This window comes from Colobus angolensis, unplaced genomic scaffold (genome assembly GCF_000951035.1).
Source record: "Colobus angolensis palliatus isolate OR3802 unplaced genomic scaffold, Cang.pa_1.0 Scaffold9, whole genome shotgun sequence".
NCBI classification, from domain to species: domain Eukaryota; kingdom Metazoa; phylum Chordata; class Mammalia; order Primates; family Cercopithecidae; genus Colobus; species Colobus angolensis.
This window is the reverse complement of record NW_012122931.1, coordinates 12,359,260-12,379,348: the sequence shown is the minus strand read 5'-3', so window position 1 is coordinate 12,379,348 and position 20,089 is coordinate 12,359,260. Positions and strand designations below refer to the sequence as shown.

Genomic DNA, 20,089 nt, shown 5'->3' with positions numbered 1-20,089 from the left:
AGGAAGAGTGCGTGTTTCAGGCAGAGAGAGGGAAAGGACATCCCAAGGAGAGGGAACATCATGAACAACAACAAGGAAATATGAAAAGTTTTTTTAGTGCAGAAGTGGTTTTTGCTTACTCTTCGCGAGTCCTTCGCCACAGGAAATGGAGTGGTAATAGCTGTATTCATTGTAAAGAAAAAATTAAGATTGGAGAGAAGTGTTGGCACCACTTACTGCCTGTCAAAATGCTGTCCTAGTGTGGGTAGCATCCTCTAGGGTTCTGTATTCAAGGTCCTATAGTACCACCATGGCCCACAAGTGGATGCATTCATTTACATATCCTCTGTGTGTTTTATTTTCCAGGCTTATTCTGTGTATGATGAAGAGATTGGTTATTGCCAGGGCCAGTCATTTCTTGCTGCTGTGCTCCTTCTCCATGTGAGTAATTAGGTCTCTGTTATGACTTAACACATGGCCTGCCTCAGCTTATACTAATCTTAGGCTTGAGCATGGTTTTATATTGGGTTCGGACAGACTCTTAGGCATGAATTTTAACTCCTATAGCTGGAACTTTTTCCTTAAATTAACTTAATGTCATTGTGGAGGAGTATATGATCAGAATAAATGGCAATGTTGAAAACTAGTACAAGGGTAGAATTCCTTTTTATTAATAGGATGATGGGAGAGACTTTAATGTTGGTTGAACCCTTGGGGATGTTTTATCTTCTCTAAAGTAGCCATTGTCATTAATATTTGTTTTGAGACTTATGTATTTTGGGGTAGGAGGAAGGCAGAAAGGTTGGCTTTCATTTAGTACCATTTTATTCATTCATTTGCTTAGCAAACACCTTTGCCCTCCACCTTTTTTATTTTCTTTCAAATCCACAGAAAACTCGAAACAGTGTTAAGGTAAACAGTCTTTATCTAGTTTACCAATTAATATTTTCCACACTGCTTTTTCTGTTTGTCTCCCTCTTCATCTCTCTATTTCTCTTTTCTGCATAAACACACATTTTCTTTTTTACTTAAATTTTATTTTGAAATTATTCTTAAAAGTGAATAACAAACATCAAGACTCCTAAATACTTGATCATATATATGCCTTCTGGGAGCAACAGAATTCTGTATCATAACCATAATACCGTGATCACATCCAAGAAATTCCACATTGATTCAGTAATGTCTGATACACAGTACACATTCAATTTTCTCCCAATTGTCTACTCCATAGAGTCTAGCTTTTTTTCTAATCAAGACCTAATGAAGATTCAAATATTGAATTTTCATTTCTCTTTATTCTATTAATCTAAATTACTCCTTTGCCTTTTTTGTGTGTTTCATGCCATTGATAGTTTTGAAAAATTCAGACAAATTGTGATATTAAATGTCCCACATTCTTGATTTGTCTCATTTTCTCATGATTCAGTTTAAAATGCTTGGCAAGAATACCACACAGGTGATGTCAGCAAAGAGTTTTGAGTACCTGTTATGATGTGTACTGTGCTGAAGATCAGAGGTAAATAAGAGACATGGTCTCAATCCTCATGGATACAGAGCTTGTGAATCCAACTAGCTTTAAGCAGATAATCACACAAGTATATCATTTATTACTTTCAGTGGTGCTATTAAGGTATAATAAAAAGGTTGATGTAAGATTGTAACAAGGGAGTCTTACTTAGATTAAAGGCTTCTCAGGGGAAGTGACCTTTAAGGAGCAGCCTGGAAAATGATAAGGGATATCATTTTCTTTTGTACTTTTCTGTGTTAACTTTTGAAAATGTTGTTATGAAAATAATAGATCTATTTGAAAAGGGAGTAGAGAATAGAGTTAATGGCAAAGTGAATGGTACAGTATATAGAAGTCCTAAATTGGGGAAACACTTGGTGTATGGGAGGAACTGAAAGGAGGACAGTTTGACTGGAGTATCCTGAGTGATTGGGAGTTGAGGAGAAAGTTAGGGAAAACTTTGGAGCCCAGGTAAGGAGTCTGAATGTTGCTTCTCTAAGCAACAGGAAGTTATTCAAGGGTATTAAGCCATTTTGTGTAGATTGCAATGCAAGTTTGAGTATCGCTTATCTGAAATGCTTGGGACCGGAAGTGTTGTGGATTTTGGATTTTGGAATATTTACATTATACTGGTTGAGCATCCCAAATCCAAAAATCCAAAGTGTTCCAATGAGCATTTCCTTTTAGCATCATGTCAGTGTTTTGATTTTGGAGCATTTTATGTTTTCAGATATGGGTTGCTCAACCTGTACAAGTAAAACAAAAGCCACTTTGGTTTTTCTTAACTGAACCCAGCTTGTTGCTATTGGTAGTCATGTAAAAATATGATAAAGCTATGACATGAGTAAAGAGGTTAAGTTTTTATTTTGTTTTGTAGTTTTAATGAGACTTTATAACTCAAAGTCCCACAAGCCTGGGTGATTTATCTTCGTTCTCACCTTCAGTTCAAGGACATTTATCCCCTTGAAAATGGGTTTTCCAAGCAGACCCTCCATGTCTTGTTTTGAACTCTTGCTGCTTGTTTTAGAGTGAGGGGAGATGGGCTACCTAGCATCAGAATCACCACTATGGGTTAGGCCACATCTCCTTGCATGTGGCAAAGTAAATTTGTCTTCCATGACAAAGACTTCAAAATTCTGGGCTTTTGCCCCAAATACGCTTAACTTTCCAGTAATGATCTACTATGCTTTTCTCATTTACTACTTAATCTGATTTGCTCTTTAGTTCTGCTTTCTTCTCAGTGATTTCTGTGCTCAGCCCGCCTCCATCATCTTGTTCCACAGAAGCCTGCCCACCTTCTTGACTTTTTTGAAGGCTTGCTATGTTCACACCAGTCCTTAAATAACAGTGCTTCTTTTTTCTCTTTTGAAAATATCTTGCCAGGTTCTCAGGGAAATAGTTATCCATAAAACTATGGAAAATGTAGGTATTGTTATAAATATAAATAGAAGTGAAGGAGACTTCTGTAGAAGCATTACTGCGAGCCTTAGAATGTGTAAGGTTCTTCTATAACAAGCTATGTTTTTAACAACAGCGAGGAAGAAAAACAATTTTGCTAGAATGAAATAGCAGCTAAGGAAGGAAAAATGGTTAAACAGAAGGAAAAATGGTTAAACAAAACAATTTTGCTAGAATGAAATAGCAGCTAAGGAAGGAAAAATGGTTAAACAGAAGTCCCAGGATTTGGGAAAGATGACACCTGCACTGTTTATCAGCCTATTTCTGCTCAGCTCAAATTCTGTCCTTCCTACAAAGTCTGTTTCTGACAGCCTTAGGCAGATACAGGCCTTCCTGTTCTTGTATTATCACTGATATCTAATCCCTGTTACAGTTATTTTAATACTGGTTGTGTGGGAGACTCCTTGAGGACAGGAACCGTGCCGACAAAGAGTTAACTATTCCTTGTCTGAGTAAATAAATGTTTTAAACACAACCTTAGGCCTGAGTTTCTGCATAGCACTAAATTTTCTGGTAAGACAATAATATAAAGCTGGATTTAATATCCTGAGAAAACTTCTGTATGTTTTGTGATTCCCCACCACCATCCTACCTACCCAACAACTTGCCTATCTGTTACAGATGCCTGAAGAACAGGCATTCAGTGTTCTGGTCAAGATCATGTTTGACTATGGGCTCAGGGAACTTTTCAAGCAAAACTTTGAAGATTTGCATTGCAAATTTTACCAATTGGAGCGCCTCATGCAGGTAAAAAGAGAAACCAGCTTGTGTTTGACAAAAAGAGTAAGGACTAAGGAGCACCAAATTGAGGAAATGGTGCCAGGGAGCAGTGGTGATTGCCTTAGCGATTCGTGGCTAAGGATGGGTTTCATTTTTATCATTTCTCACTATATGATTATGATGCAAAGATTAACAAAGTGTTAAACTTTCACACCTCATGGATGTGAGCTGATAAACTCCCAAAAGATCAGGTGACTTTGTAGGGGTCTTTTCCACAGCTAACTTAGTCAAGAAGTACTTCCTAAGGCTCTGAAGCTGACTGGTTAGGAATCTCATAACAAAAGTGAAACAGACTTTCCCAAATGTTTTATAATTTGAAGGGAAAAACAGACTTTCCAAATACTTGTCACCATTTTGGGGATTCCTCTTTCTTTAGAACTAGTTTGTGGTCTGGAAAAAAGAGTTTAGTGCCAGCTTAATACCAGATGATAAGTGTTCTGAGCACTTTGGAGATTTTTAGAAAAACACAAGTATTTTACTTTTTTGACCTATTCCTGGTAGATTTATGTGCCTCCTTAGTGGGAATTGGACAGATGCATAAGTGCCCAGAAGTAATTGGTTTGCTATTTCAGGAATACATTCCTGACCTGTACAACCACTTCCTGGATATAAGCCTTGAAGCGCACATGTATGCCTCCCAGTGGTTTCTTACTCTCTTCACTGCAAAATTCCCTCTCTACATGGTCTTCCATATCATCGACCTGCTTTTATGTGAGGTATGTATCAGAGGCCGCAGCACTTTGGCTTTTGTTTGCAGTGTACTTGAGAACAAATTCTATTTTGAGTGTCAGCTCTGTCAAAACAGAATTGGTCTCTTTAGTTACTTTATTTTATTGCTAGGAAATCTAGGTTTAAGTGACTTTTCCTTGGACTAAAGCTAATGATCATATTTGTTTAAGGTTTTCTCTGATATGAAAAGACATACTGAGTTAGACATTTGTATTAGTTCAAGTTTGACTGTATTGAATGAAGAAACCCAAAATAATGGGTTCTATGTTTATTGCGGCACTATTCACAATAGCAAAGACTTGGAATCAACCCAAATGTCCATCTGTGACAGACTGGATTAAGAAAATGTGGCACATATACACCATGGAATATTATGCAGCCATAAAAAAGGATGAGTTTGCGTCCTTTGTAGGGACATGGATGCAGCTGGAAACCATCATTCTTAGCAAACTCACAAGAAGAGAAAACCAAACACCGCATGTTCTCACTCATAGGTGGGAACTGAACAATGAGATCACTTGGACTCGGGAAGGGGAACATCACACACTGGGGCCTATCATGGGGAGGAGGGGAGGGGGGAGGGATTGCATTGGGGAGTTATACCTGATATAAATGATGAATTGATGGGTGCTGACGAGTTGATGGGTGCAGCACACCAACATGGCACAAGTATACATATGTAACAAACCTGCACGTTATGCACATGTACCCTAGAACTTAAAGTATAATAAAAAAATAAAATAAAATAAAATAAAAATAAATAAAAAATAAAAAAAATAAAAAATAGCTTTTTAGGCCGGGCGCAGTGGCTCAAGCCTGTAATCCCAGCACTTTGGGAGGCCAAGACGGGTGGATCATGAGGTCAGGAGATCAAGATCATCCTGGCTAAAACGGTGAAACCCCGTCTCTACTAAAAAAAATACAAAAAAACTAGCCGGGCGATGTGGCGGGCGCCTGTAGTCCCAGTTACTCGGGAGGCTGAGGCAGGAGAATAGCGTAAACCCGGGAGGCGGAGCTTGCAGTGAGCTGAGATCCGGCCACTGCACTCCAGCCCGGGCTACAGAGCGAGACTCCGTCTCAAAAAAAAAAAAAAAAAAAAAAAAAAAAAAATAGCTTTTTACTCTCTCATGAAAAAAAGTCAGAATGTTGGCAGTAGCGTGCCTTCCCTCCACTCTGACTGTTAGCCATATGGAGGAGTAGTGCACCAGCCATTATATCTATATTCAAGCCAGGAGGATTAGAGAATGGGAGAGGGTGCTTCCTCTGTTTTTAAAAGAGATTTCCTGGAAGTTCCATCCAGTATTTCCACTTTATGGTTAGAACTTAGTTATACAACCACACCTAACTGCAAGGGAGACTTTTTAAAAAATAAGCTGAACAGGAATTTGCTAAAAATTGGAGATTTATTACTCAAGAGAAAATAGATATTAGAGTAAATAACAGTCTTTGCCATTGTGTAATTTTGGATTTTGCGTGGTGTGTTCATTTGTTTAAGAAAAACATAATTATAAAACTAATATATGTTTATAGAAAATATAAGTAAAAATAATTAAAAATACTTCAAATCCCACTGTCTATAGGTTAGCTGCTTTTAACAGTTTGGTTAAAAGTAGTATCCTTTCAGCCTTCTTTGTGTGTTCATATATGTGTATATATAATTACTATACAGAATAATATGGTTTCCATATGGATGGAACACTATATATTATGGTTCCCTATGTGTATATTTAAAAATATGATTGTTATTTATACGCTTTGGTATCCTCTTTGTAAATTTCATATACTTGAACATACATACACATCTGTACTATCCTTTCTAATTATGCTATATTCAAAACATAAAAAAATTCATAAAGAATTTGTATCGACCAATCAGCTTGAAATATTCTAAGAAACAGAATAAATAAATATTACCAAATATGCCATTTTTCTAAGTTGCTGCGAAGTATCCCATTATTTGGATGTTCCGTACTTTATGTAACCAATTTCTAATCACTAACCTTTAAATTGTATGTAGCTTTTCACTAGTATAAACAACCATCTGTAAAGTAGTTACTAAGGGCCAGTGGCATGCCAAGTAATTTACATAAACTTTTCAGCTGATTATCTCAGAAAACCCTTAGGAGAGTATTAGTTATGGAAACTGAGGCCCAGCAGCTTAAGCAGTTTAACTTGATCAACAGATAGTGCTTCCTCTCCTTTGTTCTTAGTCCCAGGATTTGCAGAATGGAGGGAGCCCTGAGCAGATTCAGTTCTGGAATATAGGGCTTATCGACAGAGTGGTTGCTGTACATGGATTGGGACAGCACAAGATAAATGAAAATTCCCCAGGAGTTATTTCCTGAGAGATCACAACTTTATGACTGATCTTTTGGTTTGGAAGCATGGAATACTTTGGAACAGCATTTCTTATTATTGAATATGAGAATAGGGCAAGAAAAGCTCTTTTCTCAGAAAAATGGGAAGCTAAGTGTTTAAGCAACTTTTCAATGGCCCTTTAGGTTTTATTTTTCAAGGTAGTTCTGAGATAATTCATTTCCTTCCTTAAGTTTTCACAATGTCTTTAAAAATATGGGGTATTCTGAGGACAAATAGCATAGTAATCGAGACATAAATGCTGACAGTGTTCTTTTTGTCTGTTCTCTTTCAGGGAATAAGTGTTATTTTTAATGTCGCCCTTGGATTATTAAAGGTACTCATTTATTTATTAGCCGAGTTATCTGTCCTTCCTTGCTCTGCACTTGCAACACATTCGTTGTAGTCTGATTCTGAGCAGTCACTGTGCCCTAGCACTACCCCTGACAGTGGATGTATGCAGGTGGCTCTGACAAAAGCTAAGAAATATCTTCTGGGAATTATAAAAGTGCTGGAAATCTAGCATTACCCCTAACAGTGGATGTATGCAGGTGGCTCTGACAGAAGCTAAGAAGTATCTTCTGGGGATTGTAAAAGTGCTGAAAAGTGCTGGGAATATAAAAAACTTCTTGTGCATCCTTATGGCAACACATTTTTTCTATATATGTTTGTATTTTCTTACTTCAAGACTTCGAAAGATGACCTGCTGTTGACAGACTTTGAAGGTGCCTTGAAGTTCTTTAGGGTTCAGCTTCCTAAGAGATACCGCTCAGAAGAAAATGCAAAAAAACTAATGGAATTAGCCTGCAACATGAAGGTAAAATAATTTTGCATTAGTTAAGATTCTGTTTTTCACTTAGTGTCTCACTGTTCCTGATCAAACATTTATAATACATAATTATGTATTATATTTATAACACTTATAATACATACATAATGTTAACATTTATAGTATATAAATAGTAGTGATGTTTTCTTCTGTATTATATGACTCTTAACCTTTTTTCCCCAAAATACTTTCCTATATATTAGAATCCTATGAATGAAATCTCATTGTCTCCCCCAACCCCCAAACTGTGGAAAGAGTATTAATATCCCTGTTTTGAAGACAAAACAAAAAGAGGTTGTAGTTCCCTAGTTGCACACCTAGTTAGTGGCAGAATTCAGGTTTCATGATTTCTTCTGCTGTGCTGGTTTGAGACAAGGCTAGAGTGCAGTGGTGCAATCGTAACTCATTGCAGCCTCAACCTCCCAAGCTCAAGCAGTCCTCCCAACTCATCCTCCTTAGTAGCTGGGACTACAGGTATGCGCCACTACACCCAGCTGATTTTTAACTTTTTTTTTTGTAGATTTGAGTTCTCACTATATTTGTCCAGGCTAGTCTCAAACTGCTAGGCTCAAGTGATCCTCCCACATTGGCCTCCCAAAGTGCTGGAATTACAGAAATGAGCAACCACGCCTGGCCTTAACTTTTAACAATTAGTTCTGGTCAGAAATTCCCTAAAATGAAGCTAATGATACATGAAGAAAACTCAGTTTTATCACTTCAAATGGCATTTGTGATTTGTACAATTTTTTTAAAGTAAAAAGATACAGGGTCTTGTGTTCGTGTTATCATAACATTGTATTGTATTGTATTGTATTGTATTTATTTTCTGTGGGGCTTTTTTTTTTGAGACAGGGTCTCACTCTTGTTACCCAGGCTGGAGTGCAGTGGTGCAGTCACAGCTCACTGTAGCCTCAACCTCCCTGGGCTCACTTATTTAGGGCTCAGTTTCTGCTTCTGTAAAATAATATTTTACTTCTCATTCTGGTTATGTGTCAGACTGAGCTAACTCAGATTACCCTTTTTTTTTTTTTAACACGTAGAGAGGCTAAATAAAATACACCCCAAGAAATGTTTAAATGCCTGGAAGAACTTGAAATAGAAATGCACAGGTATTTAAAACAAAGTAGCTCAACTACTCTCAAGGGAGTATGGAACTATGTGTAGCTATTAGGGGTTTAATGCTCACACAGACATAGTGGATATGATTTTGGGCCTTTAGGAGGTAGCTGAAAAGTGAGGCCTTTGCATAAAGTTAGGACCTCTGAATGGCTCCCCTGTCTGTTAAAGGAGGAATATAAAAACTCTACCTATTAGCCAGAGAAACAGTAGAAATCATAATATGAATAGTGGATTAGAAAAAAAAAAAAAAAAGGAAATAGAACTTCTGGTAATTAAAATAATCATCAAAGTTTACATTCCATTTAAAATGTTACATAATTCGTAGGTATTACGGCTAACACTTAATGATAGTTTACCATGTGCTTGGTACTATGGTTAAATGCTTTTATATGTGGGGATTAGCTACAATATCATATGTACAGTGTTTAACATAGTGCCTGGTAGTTAGTAAGGGTTCAAGAAATGATGGCTATGACTATAATTATTTCCTCCCTGATTGTTAAGTAGATAACAAACATTTTTGCAGTAATATTTTCAAAGAGAATAGGTTTGCACAAAGCATAGAACCAAATGAGTTCTGAGATTCTTTGAATCACTCTTCCCATCTCAGCCTGGTTCAGCACACAAGAGGATGCTGCCTCTTTTTTGCTGATGATTTCTTTGCCTCCAAAATCTACTCCTTTCTCAGTATCCCAATCTCAATTAGGGGTACCTGGTTGCTCAGGCCAAAAACCTTGCTGTCCTCTTGACTCCTCTCTTTCTCACACTCCATGTCTCTGCCTGTTGTCAGTATATATCCTGACTCTGATCACTACCACCTTCATTATTAACATCCTAATCTAACCATCATCATCCTTTCCTGTTTCCATAGTGGCTTCCTACCTGGCTCTTCTCTATCGCATGTCTCCTTTCACGTTTCTACCACCCAGAGGCATCCCGCATTCAATTTTGCTCCTTTTTTTTCCAAATGTTTTTTATGCGTTCTTAAATAATTGAGTTCATACAGTCAGTATCACTTTTCTTCCTGTTTCATGCAATTACACAGATTTTCCTCACTGAGATACTGTGTGTAAATAATCAGTTGTAAATGGTTATATAATTCCTCTGCTTGAATTTGTCTCACTGTGCCACAGATTATTTAACTGTGCCCCTCGTTTTTCTTGTTTGTTTGTTTGTTTGTTTTGAGACAGGGTCTCGCTCTGTCACCCAGGCCGGAATGCAGTGGCACAGTCTCAGCTCACTGCAACCTCTGCCTCCCAGGTTCAAGTAATTCTCCTGTTTCAGCCTCCCAAGTAACTGAGATTACAGGCATGCCACCATGCCCAGCTACTTTTTTGTATTTTTAGTAGACACAGTATTTTGCCATGTTGGCCAGGCTGGTCTCAAACTCCTGACCTCAAGTGATACACCCGCCTCAGCCTCCCAGAGTGCTGGGATTACAGGCGTGAGCCACCACACCCAGCCCGCCACTCTTACTTTAATTTTTGTTGTGGTGTGAACGGTTTTATACATAAAGATTCATTGGATTTTAGAGTTTTTCCTTAAACTCTGATTCTGTCTCCTACTACATTTCCCCCTTCTCCTTCCAAATCAGATACCCTGGCCTCCTTGCTGTTCTTAGACCTTTGCACTGGTCAGTCTCTCTGCTTGTAATGTTCTCCTGAATGTCTGCATGGCTTCACTGTCCCCTCATCCAGTCTTCAGCTCATATATCCACACCTTCTCAAATTGCAGTATCTAAAGTAGCAGCTCCCCCAACCTTTTATGCCGTTACCTCCTTACCCTATCTTATTTTCCCCTACTGGAATGGAGGCTGTGCAGCAGAAGAGACAATCTCTTTGGTTTACTGCTGAATCCACAGTACCAAGAACAGGATCTGGCTTATAAATATTGATTGAATAAGTGAATGAATAAATACACTACTGAGTTTCTACCATGTGTTTTACAAAGAAGAGTTAACATGGATTTGGGCAAAGCTTAATAGTTTCCAGCCAGAAGTCTTACCTTTTGGATGTCCATTAGCTTGAAACACTTTAATGATATATGGATCCTTTATTTCCATATATGGAAAGGTGGGGAAAGTCCAGGTAGGGGGAATCTAATGTCTTGTTTTTTCTTCCCTATGCCTTCAATGAGACAAGTCTGACAAGGCTGCCTTTAGTGTGTCTGCACAGCACATATATTTTGTGCTTAGATATATAATTCCTTCTAGCCCCGGAGAACTTTGCATGTTTGGGGTACACTTTGGATGTTTCTCCCTATTTGCACGTGATTTCAGGTGAGACAGTAGTTTTTCTTGAAATTGGCTTACAGCCTGAAAAGTGTAGAGATTGACCAGAACATGAGAGAATGGGATTTTTCTGCCAGAAGGTGAGATATGGTATGTATGGTTTAGTTAGTGATGATTGGTTGTCTTCTGGCAGTTATAGTTAATACCAAAAAATATTAAGAGAGATACACATAATAGTTGAACCTGTTATTGGCAAAGCGGTAATTCAGTGGTAACTTGCCAGTTCAAAATTAGGAAAAGTCATCATCGGCAAGTGCATTGTGAGCCCTGCATTCTGTGGCTTGCGTGAGGTATGAGTGCACATGATCATCTGTGGTTTGAGCCCAGTAGACATTGAAAGGTTGGTTCAAGATATGTGGTTCCAAAAGCTTGTTTAGAAACAAGCTTTTGAAGTTTTTCGTGTGGAATTTACAAAGGTAACTTTTGCTTCGCAACTCACTGAAATCCTTTCCATGATTTCTTAAATGTTTGTAAATTGTGGCTTGGTTTACTCAGTTGTACAGTTGACCTTTGAGCAACATGGTATGAACTGCATGGGTCCACTTATACGTGGATTTTTTTCAATAAAAGTTACACCAACTATGCCTCCTGTCTCCCCTTCTACCTCTGTCTCCTCCACTTCTGCCTCTGCTACCTTTGAGACAGAAAGACCAACCTCTCTTCCTCCTTTTCAGCCTACACATCATGATGACAACCAGGAAGAAGACCTTTATGATGATCCACTTCCACTTAGTGAATAGTAAATGTATTTTCTCTTCCTTACGATTTTCTTAGCACCCTAGTGGAACTCGGGCCTCTGACTCTGTGTTCCCAGTGCTTTCCAACCCATTCCACTGCCTCTTACCATTGCAAAGGTTCAGTAATTAAATTTGGTGTGGCAGTATCTGAAATGGCCACAAGATGGGTGTGTTGCTCAAAAATGTCTATATTCTTCTCTGTGCCCTTGGGATTTTGTTTTTCTTTATAAATCTTTTTCTGGCTCTGTCCTTACTTGCCTCTCTCTACTTTTGTCTTTTTTTCAGGCCTTTTACTTCTCCTGTTCTCCCTCTTTCCCCTTAAAGTGAACTTATTATAGGACTGAAATGTTTAATTTATTTCTTGATGAGTTTAGATCCCCTGCTGCTAATCTAAAATTTAACAGTGTACCTCAAAATTCATTTAGCTATCCATTGACCTCACCCCCTTTATGGGTCAGTGACCTGAGATAGAAAAATTGTTCCACTTCTGATAGAGGATCTAAAAGGCATTCTATTCTAAATAGATTATTCTAGAAGATCATTTATGGTCCTGGGAGCCCCGCAGCCCTTTCATACAACTGTGCCTCGCATAGTCTTTAGAGGGGAATATTGAAAGGTCTTTTAAATTTTTGATTCAAGAAATATGTGAGGGAAACTCTTTCTTCATATCTGTATAGGCATTTTTGAGAACAAGTGAGATATATGAGGCTAGTTTAGAAGACACAACAATCATGCTCTAAGAGATGGCCCAGTCAGTCTCCTAGATCAAACCTGAAGACTTGACCATTTTGCCGTAGAATCCTGCCTAAGATGAAATGGAATTGCTGAACCATTGCTTCATTTGAACGTGTCATTTTAAACATCACGTGAATGTGCCAGACTTCAAACTACTTGTAAGAAAAGATGCTAGTACAAAAACCAAATAGCAGTGTCTCCAAATTAATATAATGCTTAACCATTTGCTATTTGGAGAAACAGAAAACTCTTTAGCATTCAGGAGTATTTTCCCTTGGGGGATATTTTTATTCCAGAGCTGAAAAACAACACTAATTTGAACTTCATTCTCTGTTCAGATTATTTGTGTAGTTAGTATATATTAGATCTAAGCTGTCTGAGGGCTTCGACTTCATTAGTCTTTGTTGATGGATTCACAGAATTGTACACAGTGCTCTCATATAGTGAAATAATCCTCACAGTGACCATATGAGGGCCTTTTAGGGATGTGCATACTGAGACGTAGAGAATTGATGTAAACTCTCAAAGGATATAAAGTTAGTAACTAATGGAGTTGGGATTAGATCCCAAGAGTTTCAGACTCTGAAGTCAATTCTTATGGGCATTCCACTTTACTGTAAATGGTGGATTGAATGAATGGGACAGGAGCCATTTGTGTTTTATCCCTTTTTGGTGATTTTAGTAATGTAATGATGGGTACCTCTATCTCTATGTCAGAGTTGAAATTTAATTCTCTATACACTACACAAAGTTCAGCTTTTCTTATAACTAGACCAGACTCTAGTTTTATTTCTTTGCTTGTTCCTACCTTTTAGAATCAGATTTTATGAGGAAACTTCTGAATGGGTGCTCTTTTTCTCTGTAATAAACCCTAAATTTTGCCAGTTGTTGCAAGGGTAGTGATGGGCACTGCCTTCTTATTTTAATAAGCTGGTCTCCCTTAGTCCTTATCTGTTTGTGTTCTCTGCTGCTAATTTGCTTCTTCCATTTTAGAAAAATACTATGGTGGTAGAACCAGAATATCTAATTCTACTTAGTGATCTTTGAAGGAGTTAAACTGTTTGAACAAATTAAATTAAAAGGCTCAGAAATTAAATAGAATGTTTATTTCCATTGGTGAAGAATGCAGGCCTTTGAGACCCACAGACCTTGACTTTTATCCTGGCTCTGCTTCTGCTGTGTGACCCCAGGGTAGGTTAACATCGCAGGGTTCTGAGAGAATAAGATGATGCCTTGAAAGTGGCTGCTGCTTCCATCCCTCACATACCAGTGTTCTTCTGGCCTGCCCTGTTCTTCTGACCTTTGCCCAGGCATCCAGAGTACTTTCCTTAAGTCAGTTCAAGTCAACAAACACTTACAGATTTTCTTGAGTGTTCAGCACTGAGCGGGCCACAGAGATAAATAAGAAACAGGAATCACCCCAGACTTGCATTCTTATGCTGGCACTGCCACTGAACCCTGGGTGCTTGACTTTGGACAAGTCACCTATCTATGATATGGTTTGATGTGATCCATCTATGGTATGATAAGTATCACCTGCTATATAATCTATGATGAGGAAGTAAGACCTAGACCTAGATAGATAGATAGATAGATAGATAGATAGATAGATAGATAGATAGATAGATAGAGATAGGTAGAGATAGATAGATCGATAGATAGATAGATAGATCGATCGATCGATCTGGGTCTTACTTCCTCATCAGTAAAATGAGGGAGATAATCCCTGCTCTGCTCATCTCCATAAGTTGTTTTGAGAAGTAAATAAAATAGTAGATTTGTAGACATCTTGTTATCTTGAAAGTCCTGAGTAAATCTCAGGTTCTTTTTAATCAATAACTGAAAAATCAGTCCCTGTCCTGAGCATTAAACAGGAAGATAGACTTGTGTCAGATTTTGTATTTAGCTTTCTGATAGTCCTACCACATGAAGCAATGAAGACTTTGGAGTCAGGATCTCCTTAATGTACCAGACTCTTGCCCCATACTGTCCACCCACTCACCCAACAACGTGCTTCTCTCTCACCATGCAGAGCTACTAATGTTCAACCTCCCACCTCACTGGACTCCCTATGACTCCAGCTCAGCACGGTTTCTGATTTTTGCAATACTTTTTTAAGCCAAACTTGGAAAGCAGCTCCACTTCCAATGATAGCCTGTTTCATGCTTTTCTGTGTTAAATTGACTTTGTTTAAAATGGCTCTTTGTTTGCAGCACATGTTCAGAGGGGTAGCTGTGTCCCTTGATTCAGGACAGGATGCCAGGTAATAATGACAAATAGTAGCTAAAATTTATTGAAAATACTCCACTGTGTGCTAGGAACTTTTCTGAGGACTTTATATGTATTTTGTTTTTTGATCTTCATAACAGTAGTTTTCATAAGGACTGTTAGGATTTTTACAGATGAGGAAATAGAGGCTTAAGATTAGGCAGCTTGCCATTGGTCACACAGTAAGTTATTGGCAGAACCAGGACTCCAGCCTTGGTCTGTTCCACCTGCACAGCCCAAGCTCTTAGTGGGCAGGTTGTACCATGTCACGCCTGCTCAGGTGAGCATCTACTCTCACTCTTTCTCCATGTGTGTGGCCCTTGCCGTCACTGTCTATTCCAGGGGCTGATCAGAGACCAGCTTCCCCAGGGCAAGTGGCATAGATTTTAAGACAGCACATTATCCAGTTCCTGTGACAGATTAATGACAAGTGAGTGACCAAAGGAGAGATGTTTTCGACTGAATTTGTGCTTCTATCAAAATAACAAACTGGCAAGTATCAAGTCTGTACCTTCTCTCTAATTTAAGGTTTCTTAATCTGGGACAATGCACAGGCCTCAGGGGTTCCATGAGCCCTCTGAAATGGTATGTAGAATGTTTGATTGTGGAGGGAGAGGGGTAGTTGGCTTCTGTGCACTCTTTATTAGAGAGGAACCATGCTGTCAAGAGACTTTCAAGTAGTGCTATTTCTAATGGTGTTAAGAACCCCAGTGCTAATATAGTGGGGTATAAGGTTGGTTTTACCAACAAACCCAGCCTTAAGTATTTGTTAGGCTTCTTTTCCCCCCACAAAGTATATTTAAACAGAACAAGGATTGAATTTCAAATTTAATTTTCTTTGAGGGCAAAAATACCTCTGTGTGAAGCTGTGATTTCCAAAGCCTTCTGATAGGAATCAGTGAACAGTGGGTATGATTCAGAGCTGTGAGTCTAAATCCATAGCTTCCCTTGCTTCCTGAATTCAATTAAAAGTTAAAAGTAAGAGAGAGAGAAAATGAATCTTGGACTTCTGAATCTCTGTTCATTAAGTACTTTCATGCTTACTGTGTGAAACGCATTAGAAATTTCACAATGAATAGGACTTCCTGCCCTCATGGAGTTTGTGCGTTGGCACCTATATATATATCTTTGTATTGCTAATGCCATTGCACATGGTAGTGCTCAACTACTGGTTAAATAAATGTCCCTACTGCATCTTTATTAAGGTAAAAAGAAAGGCTTTGGCTTTGATTTGTTTAACATCCTGTTATTATGAGTCCCAGTTACTTTCCAAGCATTGAGCACTGGAGATACAGTAGTAAGGATAACATATATGGCTTTTCTCCTGGTGGGAAGACAGACAATTAAGTAGAAATATAAGTAATTGTGAGCTTGGATTGCTGCCATGGAGGAATTGACTTGATGCTATGAGAAGAGTTATATAACTGAAAGACCTGGCCTGACAGGACGAGAGTATGAGGGAAGGGTTTGCTAAAGAAGGGGTGTTGGAAATGTAATCCCAAAAGTGAATAAGAGTGAGCCAGGTGTGAGGTTGTCTAGGCAGAAGGAACATGCTTGCATTGCACGCCCACTTTGGTTGCCATTTCCATTCAGAAGAAAAGTCAATGCGAGGAAAAGAGAGTACTTTCTCAGTAATTTAGCAAGCATTTCTGGGTACTCGCTATGCATGAACAGGGGACAACAATGAGTGAGAGACAGTTCTGGCCTGGAGAAGACATTCATAATGTCATAGGCAGGCCAAGAGGTGCTGGCCTCTCCCAGGTATGGCCTCAAAAGGAGGCTTAAAATGCTTCTGCTGCTGCTGGCACCTTTTGGTTCCCCGTTCGGGTTTCAGGCATCAGTCTTTTTCTTGGAGTTGGTGCCTCAAAGGCAGCCTAAACTAGTTGACCCAGGCTGCAAAAGTCAGCATCAGCCGTCAACCCATGAGAAGCTTTGGTGTTTTGATTGATTTTGTGCTTGTGGTGAGTGTTTAAAGGAGAGAGGAAGGGTAGGAGGGAGAAAAAGAGAGACTGAGAAGAGGTGAGAGTGAAGACTGGGAAAAGACTGAGCTGGTGAAGTAGTCAGGACCCTGGACCAGCAAAGTCTGTGAAGACAGCAGAGCTTTGTGTACACCCATTCCTGAGAGGTGACCCCTGAGGACTGATTCGGAAGTAAATGAAGACCGTCAGCTAGATAACCAAACAGAACTCTTAGAGAAACCCTGGATAATTATGAAAATGATACTTAAACAGCATTTCTGTTTTTCCTAATTATAAAAATAATTCATACTCAATGCAGAAAACTTGGAAGACATATGAGAATGTAAGAAGCAAATGAGATGTTGGTCCGTGTAAAGGTTCTATTATTTACCAGGTACTTATCACACACTCTTGTTACATATGATACTGAGAGAGAATCAACCCTATTACTGTGAAGGTGAGGTAGCTATAATAAGGGTTAATGAAATATAGAAGACATTGTTCTGCAGTTAGCCTATTAAAACATGTATATATGGGGAAAAATGTTAATTCTTCCTTATCCAGCAAGAGAATGAAAAATTGAAGAATCTTGAAGATTTGTGAAAATGTTTTACAGGATTTGGTGTCAATTCGTTTTTTTAAATATAGTGCCATGGGAGCCTCATAACCACTGCCCTTCCTCCCATTTACTCAGAATGCAAAAGCACTGGGATGAAGTGTTTGCTGTTCACAGCCTCATTTATTTTCTGTTCCACTACTATTGATCTGTTAGGATTGTCTATACACTTATTGATTGCATAGACATTTTACTTAGATGCTTTCTTTGTGAGTCACTTAGGTACACAGCAGAAGTTTACCCTAGCATTGGCCCTAAACTGCAGAAGATCTCAGCTTAAAGATGTCCTGCTCCAGTTTGTGGCCTTACCCCAGGTGTTGAGTGAGCATTTTTCTATAGAGGTCAGCTGGAGCAGAATGCTGTCTTCCTGGCTGCCTAACCTTGGGCAACAGCCAGACTCCAGGAATAGAGCTCTGATTGAGGCAGACCTGCAAACAGCCTGACTAGGGGAGGTGTCCACAGTCAGTGGGAGAGGAACACACTCTCCCACTGAGAGCGTCTGGAGACACGCCAACACACAGCAAACGTGGGCCTATCCCTTTCCCTTTCTAGGTCTTACTTCTTCATCTATAAAATAAGAAATTTGGAGTGGAGTAGATCTGAGAGTCCTAGTTACCTGGACCTGGGGACTAACAGGCAGATTTCCAAGTCAGCACTTTAGTGCTGATTACTAAAGCTTCAGGAAGGGATGACCATTAGTTTTATAATCATTCTTTTAAAATATATATATGTTTAGATGGGATCTCACTCTGTCACCCAGATGGGACACAGTGGTGCAGTCTTGGCTCACTCCATTCTCAACCTCATGGGCTCCAGGGATCCTCCCACCTCAGCCTCCTGAGTAGCTGGGACTACAGGCACATGCCACCATACTTGGCCAATTTTTGTATTTTTTTGTAGAGACAGTCTTGCTGTGTTGTCCAGGCTGGTCTCAAACTCCTGGCCTCAAGTGATCCTTCTACCTCGGCCTCCCAAAGGGCTGAGATTACAGGTGTGAGCCACCGCACCCAGCCATAATCAGTCTTTAAACTACACACATCTGTGTTTTTTAAAATCACTTTTCTATTATATCTCATAATTTTTGAACATGTAATTTAAAAAAATGTCATAGGGATTGGCTAGCTGTTCAAAGGAAGGAAAGATAGTCACCACCCAGCCTGGGCAACATAGCAAAGCTCCATCGCTAGAAAAAAGTAAAAATCAGCCAGGTATGGTGTTGTGTGCCTGTAGTCCCAGCTCCTTGGGAGCCTGGGGCAGGAGGATCAACTTACCACAGGATGTCAAGGCTGCAGTGAGCTGAGATCACACCACTGCACTCCAGCTTGGGTGATAGAGACCCTGTCTCAAAGAGGAAAAAAAAAAGGCAGTTACATCTTGAAGGTGTGTTGCCCTTGGTTATAATTTAGCTTGAAGAAGGAGACAGCATCAACTAGTAAGGAGGGGAAAGCCTGTTACGTAGAAGGAAAGCCAAGAGAATAATGGGAGAAAAGATTTTCTAGAAGAAAGCAGAGTAGATTAGTCTACTACTAAAGCATGAAAGTCAGGGAGTTTTGAAGTTTAGTTGGAGAGATGTGAGACCACTGGACAGAGTAAAAAGACACCACTGGTGACCTTCAACAGGGTTCTTTCATAGAGAAATCAGAGCAAAGGCCTGACTTACATTAAGGAGGGGCAGGTCTTGAAGCAACGGAGGTGAAGATCTAGGCCTGTGGTTTGCAATGGTTTGTAAGAAAAGGCTTGAGAGAAAGAGAACAATAATCTGATGGGGTGAGAGGGCATCTTAGCAGAGTAGTCAGCAGAGCTGTATTTTTAAGGGTACAGATAATTGTCTATTTGAAAGCAGCACGGAAGGAGGTAGGAGAGAGGAAAGGGAAGGGATAGAGAGGTGCTAGGATAGTGAGGACTTCGGATGGAGTCCAACTGCCAGGGCTCAAATTCCAGATCTCCCAGTCCCTCATTGTGTGACTTTGGTCAAGTTACATAACCAACCTCCTTATACCTCAGTTAACTTGCCTATAAGATGAGGATGAGAATAGCACACTTTGTAGAGGTGTTGTGAGGTCACAGATTTAAAGGATTTAGCAGCAGCACTCGTATATGTTAAATAAAATGGTGGCATTATTATTATTAGGGACAGATAGGACCTAGAACTTGTAGGAGGAGCCATCTGTAGGGTGTTCATTCTAATACTGTCAGTTAAAGCCTTAGGAACCAAACATCTCCAGCAGAACTCGAAACACATTGAGAATTTGGGGTCCTGGGCTTATACCCTACTCAGATGATTTCCCTCCAAAAACATAGGAAATACCATGTCCATAATGATTGAGATTGCCCAGGCCACCAGAAGTCTTTGTCTTCAGTGCAGGCACTGAAGCACCCACTACTTTCTAATACTTCTTAATTTACCCTATGATTTATCTTACAGATTAGTCAAAAGAAGTTGAAAAAATACGAGAAAGAGTATCACACCATGAGGGAACAGCAGGCCCAGCAAGAAGACCCCATCGAGCGATTTGAGGTTTGTTTGCTTATGGCCTATGTGTAAGGAGCTCCCAGGCTTTCATTTCCTATGATTGTGCCTGTAACTAACTTCATTGAGTCCTTTTTAAAATTCAGTTCCTCTGTAGGTTCAAGTTTTAGTTGGAGTTTGCAAATTAGCAAGCAAGATCTGTTTTTGCTTCAAACCAGCTGCCTGGTTTGTTATAGTTCAGTGGCTTTTCATCACA

At 39.3% G+C, this 20,089-nt stretch overlaps 1 protein-coding gene across 1 annotated transcript in view; it reads left to right on the top strand.

Annotated features, from left to right (window-relative positions):
- The window catches only part of RABGAP1 (RAB GTPase activating protein 1), a 173,971-nt gene that overhangs the window by 138,136 nt on the left and 15,746 nt on the right, over positions 1-20,089 (top strand). The window contains exons 14-19 of the mRNA XM_011931468.1: positions 346-420; positions 3,569-3,694; positions 4,300-4,443; positions 7,107-7,148; positions 7,500-7,628; positions 19,789-19,881. Coding sequence (XP_011786858.1) covers positions 346-420; positions 3,569-3,694; positions 4,300-4,443; positions 7,107-7,148; positions 7,500-7,628; positions 19,789-19,881 — 609 coding nt within the window. The remainder of the gene's footprint in view (positions 1-345; positions 421-3,568; positions 3,695-4,299; positions 4,444-7,106; positions 7,149-7,499; positions 7,629-19,788; positions 19,882-20,089) is intronic.